The sequence below is a fragment of the Nothobranchius furzeri genome, chromosome 8, assembly GCF_043380555.1.
Source record: "Nothobranchius furzeri strain GRZ-AD chromosome 8, NfurGRZ-RIMD1, whole genome shotgun sequence".
NCBI lineage: Eukaryota > Metazoa > Chordata > Actinopteri > Cyprinodontiformes > Nothobranchiidae > Nothobranchius > Nothobranchius furzeri.
Genome location: NC_091748.1, coordinates 52,515,936 through 52,539,998, shown reverse-complemented (window position 1 = coordinate 52,539,998; position 24,063 = coordinate 52,515,936). Strand labels below are relative to the sequence as shown.

Sequence of the window (24,063 nt, the reverse complement as noted above, 5' to 3'; positions counted from 1 at the left end):
GGAGGACAAAACAGGTGATGCGCCTCGCTCCGCAGCAGCGAAACGCATCAGGCACAAATAACAGACAGAAAACATTAAAGGAAATGAGCCGACATGAACGATCGCATGTTTAATTTGTTTTTGAGGTGGTGACACCTGATTTGGCGGTGCTCAGGATGCAGATGTCTGGAGCGCATCAACGATCAGAGCTTTGCATGCGCAAACTGGTTAAGATTAGGATGGGGGTGAGGGGAAGGTTAAATTGCAAGAGGGAAAAGGTCACAGTTCGGTTAAATGTCCGTTTTACCGCCGGTGTCGGTACCGACGCTCTGACACAGCACGTCGCCTCCGCCTCCCAACACAGGGGCTCATCACCTGCTGTCTTTTCTTCGTCTTCGTCTTCCTCCGCTTATCCGGGTCCGGGTCGCGGGGGCAGCATCCCAATTAGGGAGCTCCAGGCCGTCCTCTCCCCGGCCTTGTCAACCAGCTCCTCCGGCAGGACCCCAAGGCGTTCCCGGACCAGATTGGAGATGTAACCTCTCCAACGTGTCCTGGGTCGACCCGGGGGCCTTCTGCCGGCAGGACATGCCCGAAACACCTCCCCGGGGAGGCGTCCAGGAGGCATCCTGACCAGATGCCCAAACCACCTCAACTGGCTCCTTTCCATCCGGAGGAGCAGCGGTTCTACTCCGAGTCCCTCCCGAATGTCCGAGCTCCTCACCCTATCTCTAAGGCTGAGCCCGGCCACCCTACGGAGGAAACTCATTTCGGCCGCTTGTATCCGCGATCTCGTTCTTTCGGTCATTACCCAAAGCTCATGACCATAGGTGAGGATTGGGACATAGATCGACCGGTAAATCGAGAGCCTGGCTTTCTGGCTCAGCTCCCTCTTCCCCACGACAGATCGGCTCAGCGTCCGCATCACTGCAGACGCCGAACCAATCCGCCTGTCGATCTCCCGATCCCTCCTACCCTCACTCGTGAACAAGACCCCGAGATACTTAAACTCCTCCACTTGAGGTAGGACCTCTCCCCTGACCCGGAGGTGGCAAGCCACCCTTTTCCGGTCGAGAACCATGGTCTCAGATTTGGAGGTGCTGATCCTCATCCCAGCCGCTTCACATTCGGCCGCGAACCTACCCAGCAAGAGCTGAAGGTCAGAGCTGGATGAAGCTAGGAGGACCACATCATCCGCAAAAAGCAGAGACGAGATTCTCCTGCCACCAAACTCGACACACTCCACACCACGGCTGCGTCTAGAAATTCTGTCCATAAAAGTGATGAACAGAACCGGTGACAAAGGGCAGCCCTGGCGGAGTCCAACCCTCACTGGGAACAGGTCCGACTTACTACCGGCTATGCGGACCAAACTCACGCTCCTCTGGTAAAGGGACTGAATGGCCCTTAACAGAAAGCCACCCACCCCATACTCCTGGAGCGTCCCCCACAGGGTGCCCCTGGGGACACGGTCATAAGCCTTCTCCAAATCCACAAAGCACATGTGGATTGGTTGGGCAAACTCCCATGCCCCCTCCATCACCCTTGCAAGGGTATAGAGCTGGTCCACAGTTCCACGGCCAGGACGAAAACCACATTGCCCCTCCTCTATCTGAGATTCAACTATCGATTGGACCCTCCTCTCCAGTACCTTGGCGTAGACCTTTCCCGGGAGGCTGAGGAGTGTGATCCCCCTATAGTTGGAACACACCCTCAGGTCACCCTTCTTAAAGATGGGGACCACCACCCCGGTCTGCCACTTCCTAGGAACTGCCCCCGATGACCACGCAATGTTGTAGAGACGTGTCAACCATGACAGCCCTACAACATCCATAGCCTTGAGATACCCAGGACGAACCTCATCCGCCCCCGGGGCTCCGCCGCTGTGTAGTTGTTTGACTACCTCAGCAACTTCTGCCCCCAAGATTGGACAGTCCATCCCCAGGCCTCCCAGCTCTGGTTCCTCCTCGGAATGCGCATTGGTGGGATTGAGGAGCTCCTCAAAGTATTCCTTCCACCGTCCGACTATAGCCTCAGTTGACGTCAGCAGCTCCCCATCCCCACTGTAAACAGTGTGAGCGAGTTGCTGCCTTCCTCTCCTGAGGCGCCGGACAGTTTGCCAGAACCTCTTTGGAGCTGATCGATAGTCTTTCTCCATGGCCTCACCAAACTCCTCCCACGCCCGAGATTTTGCCTCGGCAACTGCCACTGCTGTTTTAACCGCCATGAAAGATCCTGCTGTCTTTTCTGAGGACTGCATCTTATTATCGCGTGACAGCGACTAGTCGATGACGGGCATAAAAAGTCACTACAGAGCCGTGAAGTCGACTAGTTCATACAACCCCTACCTTGTAGTAGTTCAGTTTTGCCACATGGACATGTTATTGCATTTGCTCAATAATCTTATATTAAGTAAAGTAATAATAATGTATTATAGGTAGTAAATAAGTTCCTTCTTTAAAAGAAACATACATCTGTGAGAGGACAGAATACCCTGAACGATTTGTAGATCAAGATGTTTATTTGTTTTTTGTCAAGAAGCTTTATGTTTGAAGTTGACAGTAAAAAATGTCATAATTACATAATTATGGGGGCAGCAGTAGCTCAACAGGTTGAGCGGGTTGTCCAGTAATCGGAAGGTTGCAGGTTCGATCCCGGCTATGGACAGAGAATTCTGCTGTTGTGTCCTTGGGCAAGACACTTAATCCACCTTGCCTGCTGGTGGTGTTCAGAGGGACCGGTGGCGCCTGTGCTCGGCAGCCTCGCCTCTGTCAGTGCGCCCCAGGGCAGCTGCAGCTACATCGTAGCTCATCACCATCAGTGTGTGAATGTGTGTGTGAGTGGATGAATTATCATTGTACATTTATCACTGTAGTGTAAAGCGCTTTGGAGTCTACTCTGAGAGGTGCTATACAGGTGCGGGTCATCTATCATTTATAATTAATCTCGTTATCTTGAGCAAGAAGATATCTAAGGTACCTCTCATTTCTTCTCCTGGTTTTTATCAAAGCTTAATCCAATCCACTTAGGGTTGTTGTAAGAAAAGATATTTCATTTAAAATGGAAAAAAAAAGAAAAAGCCTCTCCAGTTGTGAGCAATTGTTCTGTTCTTGTATTAGTTATTATGTAAATGCTGAAACGTGTTTGCCTCAAAAGAAAATCAGAGGAACATATTGTGAGAATGCTAAGTCAGGATTGTTTGGCATGATATTTGAGTTTCATCAGTTCTCGGTCCTTTCAGAGGAGTTATGATACTTTCTGAGTGGATTTTATCCCAGAGATTTGACTTTATGTGAAGAGCCGCTGATCAAGAGTTTCCAGAGTCTCAGTTCGAAGACATTAAAAGACCTGGACATCATCCACACAACCAGTGTGATGAGTTTCATCAAGAACTTTACTTGCAACATGAAGTGGACAAGTGGTGTTCTTCAGCAGCTGTACTTATTCCAGACTTTTCTAATGACTAAACTATCAGATGCAAGAGAAAACATTTAAACTGAGTGTAAGAGAAAAGCTCTTGATCAGTAAAGAGACTAAAAATAAAACTTATTATGATCTAAAACATTTTTTACCAGATATAACACACAAATTATTCCATTAACTCTCTTCAAACATTTGTAACTTATTATTAAAATAAATAGCGGGTTTTAAATGTTGCTATTTTTAAACCCAAAATATTTTCTAAAAGTGTGATTCACTGAAAAACAATTTTTTAATGATTATTTCTGATTATAATCAGTCACCCTGAGCTTTTCATGCAGGCTGCATGAACATGGCTCCTACACCTGTCTCCTGCATTAGCTGCTGATAGAAAATAGACAGTGAAACTCTAGGATTAGAAAATCCTGACAGATCCACATCACACTGTCTTTTAACAATCATGGACTCACCCATCTTGACTCACGACTAGGAAGGCGGTTGTTGGTTTGATGTCTGAGAATCAGCAGACAATGTCCCAACTAGTAAAGGCTAACTGTTAGCATTAGCAACTCCACCACACAGCAGAACTGCTCCAGGCTTGTGTTATCCATGGAGATACAATGTCAGTGTTGCAAGTCAGTGGTAGAATTGTGTTGTTGTTATCCAACGAGACGTCCAAATATCAGGAGATAAGACTCCAAACCCTGCTGTCTGCTGACACACGTGCATCCGGAGGCTTGTCGGTGCCGATCCAAGCAAGTCTGGGCTAGTGTTTGCCCTGAGTACAACTTGCAAGGCATTTATTCCTACCAGAGACCACTGCAAATGTATTGATTAAACAAGCTGTCTACACCTTTAAGCACACATGAAAACACACACGTGCATGTTTCTTAAGCAACACACACACACCTGCTGAACTAATGAGCGCTCTATCACCTGGCCTCTCCTTACTTAATTAGCCTCTGCTCCTCCATCAGCAGAAAGCGGGCGCACGCACACACACACACACACACACACACACACACACACACACACACACACACACACACACACACACACACACACACGTTTATAGTATACACTCATGCCCCTGAGAGAACTTCCCCTCCTGCACAGCTCTTTAGTGGCATTGAATAAACAAGCCCACAACAACGCACAGCACATCCCATCATTATAAGTGACACAGGGGAAATCTGTAGAATAGACACTTTAATAGAAACATGGGGCTTGTATCTTTTTTCTTTGTCTTCCATAAGAAGCCCATATAGAGACAAAAGAGGCAGAATTCCTGCTGGTGTCATGCTGTACTCTTCAGAGTGTGTGTGCGTGTGTGTGTGTGTGTGTGCCCTGAGTCTGTGCGTGTTTGTGTGTAGATTCGTGTCACAGAGAGCGTGTACAGCAGGCATTTCTGGTCCGTTATCGCTTACTGGATCTTATCTGGGAGTCCAGATACAAACGGGGAGCTCTGCTGGTCTTGTGGGAGCAGCTCAGACGACTGCCGGCACTTCCAGACAGTCACACTTTCTTATTACCCACAAAACTCAGCACAGTGCTATAGATCAGCGAGCTCCTCGCTGGCCTTATTATTTATCTGCCCCACTGTCGTCCTGTCAGTCTGAAAGTGACCGTTAAACAAAACGATTACTTAATGCATAAAACATGTTGCAGAGTCTAATTTGTCTTTCTTGTCTTCTGTCTTCTTTCCTCCTTTCTCTCAGATTCGATGGGAGAAGAATATCACACTCGGGGAGCCTCCAGGATTTTTACACTCATGGTGGTGGTAAGTCTACGTCCGTCCTCTCTTTTACCCTTTCTTGTTTGCTTTTCTTTCTAAACCTTTCGTGGTTTACCGCAAAATGACTCCAATGTATTGAATGGATGCTGAAGAGTGGAGGCATACGGTTATTGCAGAGACGGCTAAGTGCATCATCTCTCGGAGTCCTGACTGACAGCTCAGTTAACTGCCCTTTTCTGTTATTTCAGCTGTTTTGTGTGACCTCTCCTTGGAGTCTTCACTGTACAATTAATGTCAAAAATCAGTAATTGAGCCTACTATCAAATCACTTCATGAACTGTGGGAGCTGAACTGCTTCCACAGAGTGTTACAAGTTCACGTTCCAGTTCAGAAGACGCTTTTGATGAAAACACTCTGAATTAGCTACAGTTCAGGAAACAGCTATTAGATTATTGGGACTTGGGAAGAAAAAACATCTAGAGTGCTTCAGTCTCATCCGGGTCTTTAAGTTTAATTGTTTTGGATGTGACTGGTAAAAAAAAAAATCTTTGCGGCCATGTATGCCATATATGATGAGTTTAATGTCACATTAAAAATACTAGAACATTTATAATCATTTCAGCTCAAATAGCCCAGATTTCATCTTGACCCAGTGCTGCAAGAGCAACTCTTGAGCGTTTGGATCTTTCCATGTGAAGCTTTCAGTGTTTTCAGAATACATGTTAGGTTTAACACAGATTCTGATTAGATTTCAGGCATGAGTGTGCACATGCGGGATTTTATGTGTTGGTTTGTTGTCTCTAGCTGTGATGAACTGCTGCTCTGGGTGTTCTCTAACTCTGTGCTGCTTGACTGTTCACTGACACGCGTGTTTTCTCTGTTCTTTTACATTGCGGCTGTTTATTGGTGTTAAATGGTCCACATAGTAGATTTTGAGTTTGAAATTGTCCTGGTTTGTAGGTTGAGTACACAGATGGCCATCATCCAGCAGTGGAGAGTGTGGTTTAAAAATAATGGGAGGTGCACACAATCTAGGGTAGTGGATCCTAAACTTCAGAATCACCTTTAATAGATAGGTAACAAAATTAAACTCAGCTAAAAAAAAGAGACAGTTTCGTTCCTTCTCTGTTACTTCAGCCCATCTTAAGCACAAGCATCCTTTGTCAAAGTTAAGGTTGGGAAAAAGAATCTGGTCTTGGGATGATCCAGAGAAAAATGATTGATATCAACAGTTGGAGCAAAATGTAGTGCATCCTATGTATCCAGAGGTCAGCCTCAGCAGGAAGTTATTAATATTCCTGCAGATATGACCACATGTTATGAATTAGCAACAGTGTAATAGTTCATAATAGATTATTTTTTATCAAATGCTGCAAAAGTTTGGATGTTTCAAAGAGTACATATTATGCTAAATTCACCTTCTTCATCCTTCTAAGTTGCCTTTAGGGTCTCTACTTTCTCTATAAACATTCCAAACTTTCTTTTAAAGATCCATCGGTTTTCTGTGTTTTGGTCTTACAAAACAACCTATTTCAAAAGGTCCCCATTTGTGACGTCACAAAAGGGGAAAGTGAACAAGAGAAAGGTGCTCCTGGAGAAGCAGCAGCTCTACTCTGAGCCCCCACTCAGAGTTTCTCAGCTTATAGCACCGTGAGTGGGAGATGGATGGGTGTGGCCAGCTGCAGCTTTTTTTCTTAGAGTGACAGAGCCCTGAAATGGCTCATTCTGGAAGGTACTGAAACTGTCAAGAATTAAACTGCTGAGATTGCTTCATGTGAGATTGGTGCACTGAAATTCATGAAATGTTTATATTGACCATAGAACTATTACAACTTAGGAATTAAATTCATAATATTTCATCTTTAAAATCACACCTACTCTCTTTTGTCTTTGTTAAGCTTGCACTAGTCGTTAGCACGTCAGTCCTGTAGGATGTAAACTCCATTTCTTTGAACAGAGCTGTTTAGGAACATATGAGCTATGACGAAGATAGTGATCATTCATGGCTTCCAAACAGAAGCACATTTTAAAATTAATTATACTATAAAAGCCCATTGTAGACTAGGTAATGGTACTTTCAGGAAGTTTGAGCTACAAAATTGAAAATAAACGTAATTTTTTAGAGGCAGACTGGACGTTGGGAGCTTCCAGGCTGCTGCTGTAACTCCTGATCAACATATCTGCACCATCAGCCACAAAGCGTGCTGTCGTTTGTATAAGGTTGGCATGCACCTGTTCCTCTCATGTTACTCAGCTCTCCTCAGGGGGTGCACCTGATGGTTGAAAAATGTTGCCGTCAGGATTTACAGACTTTGTTTAACCTGAGGATCAGTTTAATGAAACAAGACTCTGATGAGGGTTCTTGTCTTTCAGGCTCTTTAGACAAATCTGTCAGATCCCTTAATGTTACACAAATAAAGGCCAGTACTTTCTGTTCACTTGAAGGAACAGGGCCAGTGGACTTACAGGTCGACATGCGTGTTTTTCTCCATGTCTGATTTAGAAGGGATAAAGAAAATGCACTGCAGGATTTGGCCTTTACAGCTGTCAGGTTGATAGATAAAAAAAAACCCTATGAGGAAAAAAGAGATAGCTGAAGACGTGGGTTATTATCAGGAAAGAATCCAGCTGGAAGGACGGCAGGGAGGCTGAATCCTCAGCAAGGCAGCACGAGAGTTAACGAGAGGGGATGAGAGGTCTGACACGGCCTGCTTTGTTTGTCATTCATGCTGTTCTGCTCATCCCCAAAGCACCCGGGTCGGTCGTGTGTAATGTGTGTGTGTGTGTGTGTGTGTGTGTGTGTGTGTGTGTGTGTGTGTGTGTGTGTGTGCAGCTTGTTGACACTGTTCATAGTGGCCCTTAAACAGTCTGGCTTCTCTCAAACTGACAGCTACCAGTTCTACTGACAGAATGACACATGCAAACATAGAGTGCAGCGAAAGTTTGATCCTGCTTCTGCCGGAACCAATAAGAGCACTTAGCAAGGCCAGCCTGGTGTGTGTGTGTGTGTGTGTGTGTGTGTGTGTGTGTGTGTGTGTGTGTGTGTGTGTGTGTGTTCTGACTAGTGATGTATTTCAGTTGTGTGGGAAATGACGCGGTGTGTTTGCTGGAGAGCAGTGGGAGCATGAGCCGATGGTTATCTGGGCCGGGGGCTCCTCGCCGATGGGGTGTCCGTCTGGGCCGCACAGCGCGTGGACACAGACACTGTACGAGTAGGAGGTGTGCATGGGGAGTGTAGGGGGCGGCGCTCCCCCTCCAACCACTGTGCCACCCAGCTAACACCCCCCCTCCAACCTCCAGCCTCTCCCAAAACAAAGGCTCCAGATGGCAGAAAAGCCACCAACCTCCCTCATCCCTCATCCACCGCTCCTCCTCCTTCAACCTTTGTCTGTAGGCCTGTCCCTTTGTTTGCGGAAGAGAGAGACCCCGAACGGATTAACTCTTTGCATTCCTGCTTCTTTTGTGTTAAACAGCCAAATCTAAGACCTCGACCCCACCATTACCCTGAAGCCCCGGCCCCACATCTCCTCCTCAGCACCTTGCTGGTGTTTTGCCTCCGTGGCCATTTCCTACAGGACGCCATAGGTGGGTGAGAGGGGGTGAGCTGGGGGCTTCAGAATAAGACCACGGACACAAGAAGGAAAAGTGGAGGGGATCGGTTAGGGTGGTGGTGTAGATGGGGTGGGTGGATGGGGGGTGGGGGGGTCATCCACCCATCCACATCTGTTGTTATGGGTGGAAGGATAAAGAAAAGGCTCAGTGAGGGCTGCAGGTGTTGATTGTGTCATTAGCTCTCTATCGGCTGATGCTAGTTGTCTCTTTTTTTATCCTTAAATCGATTGGTTTAACCAGTTTTCACTGGAAGGCCTCTGAAAACACTCACCACCCCACAAAAACACACCCAAACACACAAAACATCCACAATAAACCTCCCAACAACAGCAGCATGTGGTCATCTCCTCCAGCTGAAAGTCTTGCTTGTGAGAGGCAACAGAACTTGCTTTCACGTGTGTGTGTGTGTGTGTGTGTGTGTGTGTGTGTGTGTGTGTGTGTGTGTGTGTGTGTGTGTGTGTGTGTGTGTGTGTGTGTGTGTGTGTGTGTGTGTGTGTGTGTGTGTGTGAGCACCTTCTAGGGATCTACAACCCCCCAAGGCACTTCACAGCACAGTCATCTATCCATGCACACACACATTCACACACTGGTGATGATTAGCTACGATGAAGCCTCAGCTGCCCTGAGGCGCACTGATGGAAGGCGCCACCGGTTCCTCCTGCTACCACCAGCAGGCAAGGTGTCTTGCCCAAGGACACAACCGCAGCATTCTCTGCTGGGAGCCGGGCTAACCCTGCGATTGCTGGACAACCCGCTCTACCTCTTCTGTTGAAAAAAGAACAAAACTTTGAGTTCACATATGATTGTTTACAGGAAAAGGGACCAAAGCTATGTGAACACAGAACGGGAGTAAGTCAGTGATGAGCGTAATCCAACCCAGATTAAATTTAAACATCAAACATCCACGTGTTCAGGATTTATAACGCAATCAAAGGAAATAAACAGATCAAAACATCACTGGAAAGAACAAAAAGGCAAACAGATCAGTGACAAACTCAGAGGAAAGATGTGTTCGAGCTGAAGGATATTCAAGTTTTCTGCAGGGATTATGTTCGTGACACGTGGCTAACCTATAAACAACTCATACGACTAATAATCCAGTCATCCGTGCGTTTAAAAACCTGAGCAGCTCCACAATCAAACCACAGATCTCAACCAGTTATGATTTTATTTACTAATATTCATGAGCGTCGTCTTTACAAAGTCTGTGATACATCTTCTTGTAATTATATTTATATTCATGCTGACATGAATCCACTTTTCCTTTAAAGTAAACCACAACAATGTGTTTGTCTTTAGTCATTTTCAAGTTAAACTGTAAACTCAGATATTTGCCCACATGACAGCTGGGTTAGTGAATGCAATCTATTTTCAGATTACGAGAACACGGATTAGAGCTGAAGGATTTTTTTATGAAACCATTTTAAAGCAAATTTTACCTATTTATAAACTATAATCACCCACCTTTAAGCACTGTATTTATTCATTTATATGTAAATCAGTACCCCTGAATTGTGTTCCTGGAAACAACGGTACCCTTTGTCTCTGCTTTCACCAACTTGTTGCAGACGCACCAACAGGATTTCTTTCACTCGTATCGATAAAATAAAACCCGGAAAGGTTGCTTTTCTTCGCCTCTGCTTGTTTGAATCCCCTACTTTGGTTTTACTTTTTATTTTCTCAACCTCTGGTTTGTTCTGAATGTCTCCTGATCTCCAGCTTCGCATCTTAATGTCCGTGTCTTTATCTGACACACACACACACACACACACACACACACACACACACACACACACACACACACACACACACACACACACACACACACACACACACACACACACGATACAGACTGTGCCTCTCACAATAGAAAAGCTTTGTCAAGCTGTAGTTAATTACAAATAATTTTTATAATGGCATTTTATCTTTGTGATTGTATTCTTCTGGACGTTCGAACGCTAATCCCTTCCTCCCTGTTCCTGGATGAAAAGTAAATGTGTGTGTGTGTGTGTGTGTGTGTGTGTGTGTGTGTGTGTGTGTGTGTGTGTGTGTGTGTGTGTGTGTGTATGTGTGTGTGTGGGCAGCTTTTATGTTTGGGTCTTGGTTTTTGTCTGGAGAAATCCCAATAAGAACATGAGCATGATCCCAAGTTGCATCTGAATTTCTCTTCAAAGTAAGAGCGGGTAAACTTTTCACCCCCGGAGCCGAGTTGTGCAGCTCCAACAGCAGCTACTTCCCATAAGATCATAAAGAGCTTCCCGTGATGAGATAATTAGATTGAAATAATTAGATAATTAGATAAGAATTTTACTATTACAAGGGTATGTACGCAGAGTGCAAGATTTCCTGTTGATTGCTGGTGCTAATTAGCTGCGAATGTTGACATTCCAGATGATTTTTACAGATTAATGCCTCTAAAAAGGACGTGACAAAAACCGTGACGTAGGTTTTCTTTCTTAAGTCAAATCAGCATCAGAAGTCGCCCCGGCACAACTCCGCCTGGATTCTTTTTTTATTCGTTATTTAAATGTAACTTTGCATGGAAACATGTTTCGTACCAAAGTAATATCAGAATAATGAATGATTCTGGGCTGATTCTTCCTCAGATTATGCAGAAAGACGCAGGATCAGATTTCTCTCAACGTCTCAGACAGGTCAGGTGTTCAAGTTGTAATATATTTCCAGACCAGGAGGTGTTACATCACCCACATGCACACACACACACACACGCGCTCGCACACACACACAAACACACCGTGACTCCTGCACCTCCACCTTGCTGCGTCTTTTCTGTAACAAACTATGACCTGCGTCGCGTTTCATTTCCCTGAGAGGCGATTGGATTTGCGATGCTCTCGCTTTCTCGTCTCTGACACAGCAGCAATCTCTTTAACACCAACCGATAGATATGATAATGTACACTGGCTTTATTGTCAAGTGACAGAAGGGCAGCACACACACGGTGTGTGTGTTTTCTGCCAGCTTTACAAAGTCCCCGTTTGCTCCTCGGCGCCCTCCTTGTCCAGAACAGACCTCAGTGATCTCGGAGTGCCTTTGGGCATCATCTCTGTCTTTTAATCTTTAAACACTTTAACAACACATTTGTCTGCCACATGATTAAAATGTAGTGTTTATTGTTTTTGTTTATTTGCTGCTCTCAAATAAAAATGAAAGGAAAGTCAAAGAAAGTCTAGTTTAGTGGTTTTTGTTTGTTTGTTTCTCATCACCGTTATCAAATGTCCAGTCAGCACAAATCAGGCCGGTAATCAAGCAGCAACAGTTTCCTCTCAAGAGTTCTTTTACGAAACTGTCTATAAAATCAATATTGTGAGGAAGGAGAACTGTTTTATATGGTCTGGCTTGGCAAGTACTTAATTTCAGTGCAGTAATTAAGGGCCCATTTGGAGTGGGACCTCGCGGCCCCTGTTGCCCCCTGGAGGAGTGCAACTTTTCTAGTTAAATTGTACGAGTGTGGCTGGTTGAGCGCTAAGTAACATAATCAGAGCTGATTGGTCAGTAACCTGCAGGTCGCTGGGGTGGGCTGAGGGGAGCACGTGGAGGTCCTTCACTGTGGAGTCTCTCTGGAGCCGACAGGTTTGTGTGGTGGACAAAAGGAGCTCTGCTGGGCTTTTGGCAGTGAATGGTTCCTGTTTTCACAAATGGAGAAACTTTCCTCTAGATGACTCAAATGCACCCTTGAAGTTTTGTGAAGTGTCCAGAACAGCAATGGAGGATCGCTCGATTCTGTGTTATAGATGATCCTCCTGCTGTTCTTTTTCTAATTACAGATCCCACTATTATATAAATCTTTCAAGCTTTAACTTATGGAAGGATTACTGAGCCCCAAAAATGGTCTTCTTATCTTTTGGCTTTTTTCTTTAGAGGTTGCCACAGCGAATCATCTGTGTCCTTTTAGCACCAAAATTACTTTAGGATTAAAGGTGTGGAGCGCCAAAAAGACATTTTATATTAATATTTCTAAATTTAAATCAGTCACTCTTGAGTTTTTCATGCAGGCTGAACATGAAAATAGTCTCCTACACCTATCTTGTGCATTAGCTTCTGATAGAAAATAAACGATGGAACTCTAGGATTAGAAAAGCCTGACGGGTCTACGTCACACTGTCACTTAACATTCATGGACTCACCCATTTGGACTCACGACGGGGAAGGCTGTTGTTGGTTTAGCGTCCAGGAAACAGCAGAGACCATCTTGACTAGTACAAAATAACCGTTAACATTACTCCACCACACAGCAGAACTCCTCCTGACCTTTGTTATGTATGGAGATAAAACATCCAAATTTGCATGTCAGAGGTAGAGTCGCGTTGCTGTCATCCAATCAGAAGCGAGATGCCCAAATATCAGGAAATAAGGGTCCAAATCCTGCCTTCCGAAGCTCAGATACAATGAAGCTCACCTCCAGTTTCCGAAAATGGTGCAGTGGTGTTTTTCGCCCCTCGAGTACAAATTACAAGTCATTCATTCCTACTAGAGAACACTGCAAATGTATTGATTAAACAAGTGCACAACACCTTTAAGGATCCTTTAGAAACTGAATGAAAGTAAATTGCAATATAGTCCGGAATAATAAGTAATATATGATATGTCATACAATACGATATGACACAGCCTGTATATGCTACAGTATACTCTGCTATGGGCTAATTCAGGTAACATGAAATGAGCAGAAAATTCCTTTATTGCCCCTCATCAGGGAAATGCCTGTGCGACTGCAGCAAATACACCTCACAACAAGCATAACGAATTCAGTGGATCAAACATATATGTAAAAAAAAAATGCAAACGGTTGAATTGATGCAAATTTGCCACATTATGAAAGTACTGCGTAATAAACTCTATCAGAATATTTACAGGGAGTGAGAACATGAATGGGAAACTGTTCAAATGAGATATGAGTGAGATATGAACAAGTGGAGGAAATTATTTTACAAATTAGCTTGAAACATTTCCACAACTAGTCTTATTTTGTAGATTATTTGCACACACTTTGATTGGATAATTTTCTCACGACGACTTTTGCTCTTTTTCACGTCTTTAAAGGCTTTTTAAGCTCTTCCAGAATGCAGAGTCTATAAAAAACTGAAAGTTGCTCATTGTCTGTTCAGACTACACAGCACTGAGCTGTCATTAGATTTGGCCCAAACCATCAATATCGACAGTTCGTTTTTCCTCTCAAATACAAACGTTTTAAAGGTTTAAAGACGTTTCTTTAAAGGTTAGATGAATAATTTTCTGCTCGTGTAAGCATGTCTGTTATTGTCATGTTTGGGTGGCAGGGTAAAGTGTGTAACTGTCGTCTCTGTCTGGTCCCACAGTGTATTCTGGGACCTGTACTGCGCCGCCCCGGACCGGAGGGAGACGTGCGAACATTCCAGCGAGGCCAAGGCCTTCCATGACTATGTGAGTGAACTTCACCAATCCTGTTGCCTCACGCAAGCGCAATTTCCACCGTTTAAAGATGCTCATGAACGTACCACCCCACGCAGAGAGGGAGGCTGTTTGTTTGTGACGAGGCGTCTGGTTTATGCTGCTTGAGGTGTGTGTCTGGCTCTTTGCTGCTTTGTCACCCAGCCATCATCTGTGCTTCACTGGGAAGTTATTTCGCTCAGGTTCTTGAATGCTCACAGTCTGAATGAGAGTCTTCATGGCATTCTGCAAGATTTCCCTTTCAGATGTGACCCAAAAGTGTAACGTCGCAGCTCAGCTGTTGACGAACTGAAACGCTGACCCTTTTAGTGCAAGGAACGTTCTTTCTATAGGTGAAAGGTCACCGTAATGCCTGGCTATTTATTGGTCCAGTCATGGCTTCAGTAAAGGTCAAATCACGCGAAGCAGCTGGCTGATCACGGCGGCACATTAACACACACATTCACACACAATGCACAGACAGAGGGGACAAATTTGGAGCCCACAAGGCCAGGCTTGTTGCGGCTGCAGGGGTCAGACATGATGAGGAAAAGGTCAGGATCATTGACCCCCCTCCCTCACCGACCCTCTCATCTTCTGAGGACTCAGACCAGTCGATCTATTGAACGCGCCCTTTCCTCAAAGAGCTCCCAATTGCAAATGAGGTGTTTTAATGTGGTTCTTGGGTCTATTTTTTACCTGCTATGTCCCGTCTGTCAGCCTGTCAACGCTGTGATAAATATTTCCTCCATGTTGTCTGGTTTGTATTTGATAAGGAATTGCACGAATGTGTGTGGAAAACCTGCTTCAGCGGGAAGATTATCATTCTACCTGGGCAGAAGTTAAACTTGAGATGGATTAAAGGTGCTATTCTTACAATGTGCACTTCATTCAGGCTCTTTTAGCTTGTATCCAGTCACCCATTCAGCTGAACCCTCTTGTGAGGTTTGACAGCAAAAGTGTGAGTGCCTGTCAGCCGAATAGATTACATGTGCTGTGTATGTACTGCTCACATCTGTGTAGGCACTAGTTGTGTGTCTCCACGCCCATCTGTGTGTGTGTGTGTGTGTGTGTGTGTGTGTGTGTGTGTGTGTGTGTGTGTGTGTGTGTGTGTGTGTGTGTGTGTGTGTGTGGGTACATGTGTTGGACCACCATAAGATTAATTACATGGTTAATTAAACCTAGTAGTTAATTAAATCTGACAACTGTGTCTAATTAATCTAAATGCCGTATAATTTCCTACACCTTTCTCCAGAGGTAGGCCAGCTGGATACCTGCATGTCAGCTTTTTAATGGCTGCTGTTTGACAGCGCTGGTCAATATGCAGCTAAACGGCTAGCTCTGTTTCTGAGAATTTACACGGGTTTCAGAGCTCAGTGACATAAATCAGCTAGAGTCACGGTCATTTCTCGGGGTGAACAAAATGCAACAAACTGAAGTTTAAGTCTTGATCTGTTGAAGGTGAAGACGTTTAATCATCTTGCTTTCATGCACACTTCTGGATCCAGTTCCAGTTCAACTCACTGAATGTGTTGCAGTGGATGAACTACTAGTTAACTAGCTTAGATAAATACTACTTTTGTTAAAATTGCGGGTTTGTGGTGAAAAAGCTGCACTTCTTTAATGATAAAACCGTTAACAAGTATGATCAGAAAAAAAAGACATTTTGCATGTTATAATCTGAAGCGGCCAAAAGCCTTAAGTGATCGTACAACATATGGCCTCAATAACGATGCTGTTTAGAAAAAAATGTTGTTTTACCCAGAATTAGGCGCTGCCCAATATATCAAAAAAATATAAATGCCATAACATCATTGTGCATAAAATCAATGCTGCCACAAATAAAGAACAGCAGAGAAACTGCATGCAGAATTTAATCATTTAAAGGGACTTTATGGAGTTTTGAATTTTTATGCTCGCGATTGCCCCCTCAGGCCAAAAGCGTAACGGCAGCTTCAATAGTAGGCTCGTGCACGAGGCGCGCATGCTGTACGTGCACACTCCTTAACGAAAATAACAGCTGAGACAGTCCCTTGTGTGTGTGTATGTGTGTGTGTGTGTGTGTGTGGCCCGGAGGACAGAGGACAGGAGAACGTGCAGCTAATTAATTAAACAATTTGGTTCTGTACCTTTCTCTTCAGCACAGCCGACAAAGGTTTATGATGGGTCAGTCTTCCTGCATGCTCAGATCATTCCCTTCCCTTGCTTGAAAAATTGTTCCAAAATTAAAGTTGAACCCACATCTTTTTTATCTGTGATTTCAATGCCGTTCGGCGAGTCTCAAATAAAAATTTGGGCATCTTACTGTAAAAAAATATACCATTAATGTAAAAAATAAATTCTAAATAAATTGTTTTTACATCCAGACTCAAACCCGGATCTTCTGCGTGAGAGTCTGAGGTCTTACTAGGTGAGCTAAAGCGCTGGTGATGTCTCTTGTATCTGTAACTTTTATATCCTTGATGACAGCTGAAACAACGTTAAAAGAACGGTTCGGAGCGAAAATGGCTATTTTGTTGCTAATTTGCAGGAAATATCTAGAAGAAAGTAGCTAAGGGTCCTCAGAAATGTAGCTAGGTTCATCACTAGGCGTTAGGAACAGCGACAAAGTCGCTGAGTTGGCACTACCTCACTCTCTGCTGCTAAAGCTACTGATAGCAAATTCTCATGTCACATGGCAAATCAAATTTACCTGCGGGCATTAATAAAGTTACCTTGACCTTGACCTTGAGCAAATGCTACGGGCTATGCCTGAGCGTGAACGCGCATGAAGCAGCCTGCTCGACCCGAGCATCTCTCTTTTTCTGTGATTTTACAGAAAAACAGGCAATCACAGTAAAAATGCCAGGGCTCATTCTACAGGACCAGGGCATTGCAGGAGAATGTATGAAGAAGAAATTTATTATTTCTATACATGTTTTGGCTGTCAAACTTCCATAATGCCCCATTAAACAAAACGGACCTTCACTTCCCTACTTTCGACTGCCAGCACGTTTTGTGACTTATTATGGATTTATTGCAGTTTATATTGTCATTGCAATTTTTAACAATTAATTAATTATGCAAAACTCACTTTTTGCATCCTTTTGTACGGCCATGTAAGTATTTACTGTCTCTATAATCACTCCAAACGTGAAAAAAATCATCCATCTTTTTCTGTCAGTGTTTGGTTTTAGTAATAATGTGCCAAAAACAAGTTGCTTCACTAAGACCGTTTGTGATGTCACAAATGGGTAAATGAGCACAGAACCCCTCACACCTGCAGAAGAACAGCTGCTGTTGGAGTAGCAGCAGCTCTACTGCAAGCTCCTCCCACATATCAGAGCCTCTCAGCTTATAGCAGCCAGAGGGATGGGCGGTGGTGAGTTCCAGATTGTTTTCTTGAAGTGACAGAGCCCTGAAATGGGATTTTATCTAGCAACCTTCACAAACGTGTTTTGTATTGATTGAATAACCATTATAACTTATAAGCAAGTTAAAATATGCCCCCCAAAAAGCTTTTTACCAAACGAGAGCTGCCACCTTTCAGAGATGATTTTCCTTCACTCCAGAAGTTTTCTAACTTTCTTTACTTCTGTCCACTTTGGTCCGCTGCTGATTCAAGGTGTTGAGCTTCATCTGAAGTAAAGTTTGATGGCAGCAAGTGTTGCAGACTTTGTGATGGGCCAGAGAGAGAGTGAGTGAGCGCTTGTGCTTTTGTGAGTGTGTCTGTGTGTGCGTATTTATGTGACAGAGAGACTGTCGGGGTCGAGGTGTGAATCCCCGGGGTAATGAGGGGTCTGTCGGTCTCTGATTAACTCCGTCTTCTCAGTCCCCCCAGACCGACGGGCTGATCGAGTCTCTATCACGGCCCCTTGCTGATAACGGACCCCCCGTTCCCTCGAGTCTGTCCGGATTACAGAGTGAAAAACAACACAGCTCCCAGGAGCTGCACGTGCTTTGCCGTGTGTGTCGTTCAATGGGAATACTGAAAGAGGAATGTGTCCAAGCTAAACCAGGACTGGTTTGTCTTTCTTTGTATCCTTTTAATATTATTTATTGTCTTCTCTGGCAGCTATGCTGTCGGTCTGTTGTGGGTAACAAGAAAATATATGCTAGAAACAGAAAAAGACTGTATTTGTTTCCTGAGACTAATTTGGTTGCCAGGCAACATTGAGCCAGGGGACAGTGTTAGTTACAGATTTGGACTCGCTCATCTCAGTTTGGCTCGCTTCACAGGAATGTCTTACGCAGCCCTGTCCTACTGACACTCAGTGATGTAGACTTCGTGAACTCTCCAGTTTAGGGAAGATAATGGCATATAAATCGCTAATCTGGAGATCTGGGAACTGGTTGACAGTTAATCCAGGGGAATGTGATGTAGTCGGAGCTCCTGGATGCAATCCCAGAGCTGGAGCCCTCTGACGAGCTGGATGGCTTCACCCTTGAATGGTGAATCTGTTGTCTTACACACTCGAGGTTACACATAAACACTCCCACATGCAGCAGCGCTTGTATGCATCTCACACACCCACACGCTTATGCAAATGAGCACACACACACTCAAAGTAAGCGAGACGATTTCTGTATCATAAAGAGCCTGAAGTTGTGTGCCTCCATAAAGTAAATTAAGTCTTCTCTCGCCTCCTAATTGTTGGATTTGTATTCCTGCCTTCCTCTTCGCATTGCCTTTTAATCATGTTTATTCCCTAAAAGAGATCTGCACATCTTCTGGTCGGCTTTTCCGCTGGAATTCGGATGTTCCTTAAAAGAGCACTTTGGTGACGAAACGTGTTTGATTAAAAAGAACACGGCACATCTTTAGTAATGCAACACGAGTGATTAAGTCAGACGAGTCCTGTGAGGAAGAAAGCAAACATATTGATGAACACACACACTCTCTCTCACACACACACACACATAAAGACGCACGCACACACACACACGTTCAGTCACAGACAGTCTTTCAGGAAGTGATATACTCTGCAGATATTTTGCTTTGCCCCAGCCAGAGGTCGCGACCCCAAACATCTGCGTCTCACGCCAGCCTGAGTCCATCGCCCGAGGACTGTCGCAGATTTAGTGCCACACGTGCGTCACTCACATGGCAGTGCTTCACTGACTCCGTCTGAGCTCCAAACTGACGAAGACTGTCACAACGATCGTGTCTGACCAAAAGTTTCAGTTTTTTTTACTCATGACAGAAAAAGAATTCCAACTTGCATTTAATAATTAAGTTTTATCATTTTTGATTGTGAAAATAACTTTTGAGTTTGTATTTTACAGATTTTACACCAACACTGTGTTAATTTTTATTCAACCTTGATGGCCTCTATAAGGGCTTAGTTTGTGGATGCCTTCAAATGTGCAACTATTGAATTAATTCAAACATTAACCAAGGTGCAAAAATGAACATTTCACTTGTGACTCTTTACATGTTTTGCATGTTTACTTTAAAGATGAACAGAGCTGTGGGTGATTTATCCTCTGTCAGCTGACCTATTGATCAGGTAGCTAAGTGTTTCAGCTCTTGATTGGTGAGTCTGAATAAAAAGATAAGGAACGGAAGTGCATCGTTCCCGTTCTGATCTGTTTCCAGCGCGCGGCCTGCAGACTGGCTGGAGATTGATGGAGATGCGGAGGCTGTTGCCGGGGGATTCTTTGAGAGGGTTAAACATTTGCTCGGCTAAACCACAGTAACAGGTGGCACGAGGGGAGGAGCTGCGCTCTGTAAACAAGCGTCGATGGCCGAGCCTTTGTCTGCACTCTGCGTAGGATACTGTGTGTTTTTCCCTAACAGGTGCTCACTCTCTCTGCCTTTAAAACCACACGTCTCTCCCAGAGCATTCATCAGTGTTCTACTCTCCTTTTTTTTCTTTTTTCCAAAGACAAAATTTACTCATCCCACTTGGCTTTGTCTGTGTCAGTCCCTCTCAGGTCTTTTACACCATAACCTCCTCCTCCTCCTCCCCTTTCTTTCTTTTTCCTCTCTCTTTCTTATTCCCTTCACCCTCCTTTAGCCACCCTCCTTTTCAGAGGAGATTGATTGGGCAATCTGGCTGGATGCCAGCGGTGCCCGCTTCCTTGCTCGGGGGAAGGAGAGAAGCAACATGACGACATGCAGGAATAATAATAACATCCATAATACAACCAGAGTAGGTGTGGATGGAGGGATGAGGAGAAAACCGGAGTCTGCGTTGGCCCGGTGATATCTTCTTCACGCAGATCCTCCTGGCTGCTTTTTTCAGTGTAAAAATAGCTCTCACACGAGCATCTCGTCGTAACATTTTGTCTTGGTTCTTGTCCGCCTCTGTCTGTCTCTCTACCTTTCAGCTGCCACCACCACCTCCTCCGTTCACGCCTGTTTTGTCTTTTAATATCAAACGGTGAAAGGAGTGCAGACTGCGGGCAGGCGGGAGCTGAGCGAGAGGATGCTGCCTTTGTGTGGTGTTGTTTACCGTTGTTACAGTCTAAATGAAAAAGGCCAGTCGGCTCCCCTGTCTGTGTGTACCTTCCCATATCTGAGGGAGGCAACAAAGCCTGAAAGTGCTGCCCTCAAGCTGTGTTCGTGTGTGTGTGTGTGTGTGTGTGTGTGTGTGTGTGTGTGTGTGTGTGTGTGTGTGTGTGTGTGTGTGTGTGTGTGTGTGTGTGTGTGTGTGGCTGGAGGTCTAAAAGTGACAGAAGCAGAAGATCAAATATTGTTTACGATTCCTTCCTTGCAGGTTCATTCTGCACCGGCTCACACTGAGCTGAGGTTCAGCATTTGATCTCGCCTCTGTAAGGACAAGCTCCCGGATCTCTGTTTGGCAGAGACAGACACAGAGATGGACACATGAAGACAACACTTCAGGGACAGAGACAGGGGAATACATGACAACAACAAAAAAACTGAGGAGGAAGACAAGGAGAAAGACGTTGAGAGATGAGTCGGTGTCCGGGGAAAGACGATAGGGGACTGTTTTTGAAGTCTTTGTTTTTCTTAGTTTTGGAGACTTTTTGCAGCTAGTTTTGCATTAAACGTTGCAGACTAGAGAACTTTAAATGCCTGAAAACAACAGAAGTAAGTAATTGTAGAAACCAAACATTGCAGCATTTATTCTCACTTCTTTGCAGTTTTACAACCCAGTCCCTTGTTGTTTCTGTAACCCAATATTCTCATGCATACCTCCTTACACCTTTAAGGAACTTATGAAACTGAAACATCCGGTAACACTTTAGTTTAGAGAACACAAATGAACCATTAATTAACTGTCAATTAATACTTCTATCAGTGGATTAGTAAGTCTGAACTAGTCATTATTGAGCACTTATTAACAGCTTATTACTAATGCCATAATTCTAACATTAACAGGCCATAAATTAAGAGTTTTATCAAAAGAAGCCATTCATAATGATTTGTTAACTTAAAGTAAATGTAGTTACTAATTGGCTCAATTCAATTCAAAAATACTTTATTAATCCCAGAGGGAAACTGATTGCTGTAGTAGCTCAGAATAATAATAATAATCAAGTCATCAAAGAGTTATTGTATATTACAATGGCTGTTGGCAGGAAGGATCTCCAGTAGCGGTCAGTGTTGCAGCGAAACTGAAGAAGCCTCTGACTGAAGACACTCTTCCGTTGTCGGACAGTCTTGTGAAGAGAATGCTCAGGGTTGTCCATCATTTTCTTGATTCTCTGGAGAATCCTTCTTTGCATTATCTCCTCCAGTGGTTCCACAGTCGTCCCCAGAACAGAACCAGCCTTTTATATTAGGCTGTTGAGCCTTTTCAGGTCCCTGCTTCTGATGCTGCTACCCCAACAGACGATGGCTGAAGAGATTACACTCTCAACAACAGACTTGTAGACTTGTTACAGACATTGAAGGACCTAAGCGTCCTCAAGAAGTGCAGTCTGCTGTGTCCCTTCTTGTAAACGGTTTCGCTGTTCTTTCTCCAGTCCAGTCTGTTGCCTAGGTGAACTCCAAGGTATTCCTCAACCACCTCCACGTCTTCTCCCATGATGGAAACAGTGTTTGACTCTTCCCTGTTTCTTCTGAAGTCTAAAATCATCTCCTTTGTTTTGTTCACGTTCAAGGTCAGATGATTGTTTCCACACCATGCCACAAAGCGCTCCAAATATACATATTAATTGGCAGCGAATTAATGGTTAATTTGTGTTCCCTAAAGTGTTACCAAATATTCTAGTATTTATTTTTTTATTTTGTTAAATTAGGACTAAAAAGTGCTCTATGGTTGACTAAAACTTTAACCCTCTCAGGCTCAAAATCAGTTTAGACAAAATGACGAACAACTAAGTCCTTCAGGGGTACTTCTGAGTTTAAAAATGCTCGTGAAATACGTATGTGGAGTAACCAGGTAGGTGGGTTTTAATGTTGCAAATCTGCAACGCCTGCCTCCAGAGGGTTAAAGGGGCAAAGGTTTATTTAAATTAATTTAAAGTGAATTCTGCATTCAGTGAAGCAGCCTAAAGATTTCACAAAGCAACATTCGTCATTTCTTTTGTTTGCAGGCTAAAGCCGGGCGTACACTGTGCGACTTTTTCACTTTTTTGAGCCAATTTTCCACTCGTCCGAGAATCCACAAGACCGGGGTGAGTTTTGCGCCGAGCGTGGTGTAGTGTACAGGTGGTCACGAGAGGCGATTAACACCACGTGACCAGCTACCGATCAGCAGTCGTGAGCTCGCACGGACTTCTGGCGTGTTTAATATTTCGCTCGTCCCTCTTGAGGGTATCGCACTGTTGAAGCGGCGCTGCGAGCAGCTGTGACCCAAAATGTATCAGAACCGCTCACGGCGCATGCGCGCGCAATCCTGCATCAACGCCGCTCGCCCGCTATTTCCCTAATAACACACGCTGTTCGTTTTTGTTTCTACACGTTTTTTTTACTCACAAAGATTGTCAAGAAAGCGTGTTTGTCGTGTTCATGTCAAATTAAACTGATCACAAAACACAGATTTACTTTCTTTATTTTGTTTTCCTCATCCAACCCCCATAAACCCCTGTGTGTCCTCCTGCAGCACTCCCGAAGGACAACAGGCAAAACAAGACAAAAAAGTCTGACGTGTTGAGTAAAAACTGCTATTTTTAGCATATTTTTAGGGCCGACGTGTTGCTACCAGACGTACAGTGTGAGCAGTCAGGTTGCATCCGAGAACTGGGTCCTGCAGTGTGAGCACATGCCTCGTGAGATCTGCCCTGCGAGGAAGTCGCACAGTGTGAGCCGAAGCTGAGTGCTACGAGTGAAAAAGTCGCGCAGTGTACGCCCGGCTTTAGGTGGTGGTGTAGTTGGTAATTTTCAGTTGTTTTCCGGTTGGTCCTAGTGCTCAATCAGTGTCTATGTAATATAGCTGATATTGTTTTTGGATGGTAAAAAGTGCAGGGGTCAAAACTTACCCCCCCCCCCCCCCCCACCCACCCACCCACCCGCCCCAATTACAAATTCACAGCAGGAATAAACCATTTAAGTTTATTAAATGGCCTGTATTTGTATTGTGCCTTCTCAGGAGTCTACAACCCCCAAGGCACTTCACAACCCAGTCATTCACCCATTCACACACACACATTCACACACCAATTATTAGGCCAAGTTTACCATCATTTACCACTTTGAGGGTGGTGAATTATTTTGTAACTCGTTAGTTTACATAAATTTATGAATACTCAGGGTGTGTCCTTTTGAATGACAGGTAGAAGATGGGCCATCAGCGCTAGTGGCTTGTCCTCCTGCTTGCTCAGGGGAAGGCCTTAGCCTCACGGTAAAAGAGTTACAGGCCAGAAGGCAGAGGGTAGCAGAGTCGCTCAACCAGTTTTCCGGCTAAAAGCACCCACCAACCTCCGTAAGCTCTGGCTGGCTCAGTTAGCTCGTAGCTACATTGATTTAGATTGTTTGATGGGTGTCAATCATCTGC

At 44.4% G+C, this 24,063-nt stretch overlaps 1 protein-coding gene across 2 annotated transcripts in view; it reads left to right on the top strand.

The window, feature by feature from the left end:
- The window catches only part of ssbp4 (single stranded DNA binding protein 4), a 118,583-nt gene that overhangs the window by 12,800 nt on the left and 81,720 nt on the right, over positions 1-24,063 (top strand). For both annotated transcript variants that reach the window (XM_054729990.2, XM_015971526.3), the window contains exons 3-4: positions 5,115-5,176; positions 14,083-14,167. In XM_054729990.2, the coding sequence (XP_054585965.1) occupies positions 5,115-5,176; positions 14,083-14,167 (147 nt within the window). The remainder of the gene's footprint in view (positions 1-5,114; positions 5,177-14,082; positions 14,168-24,063) is intronic.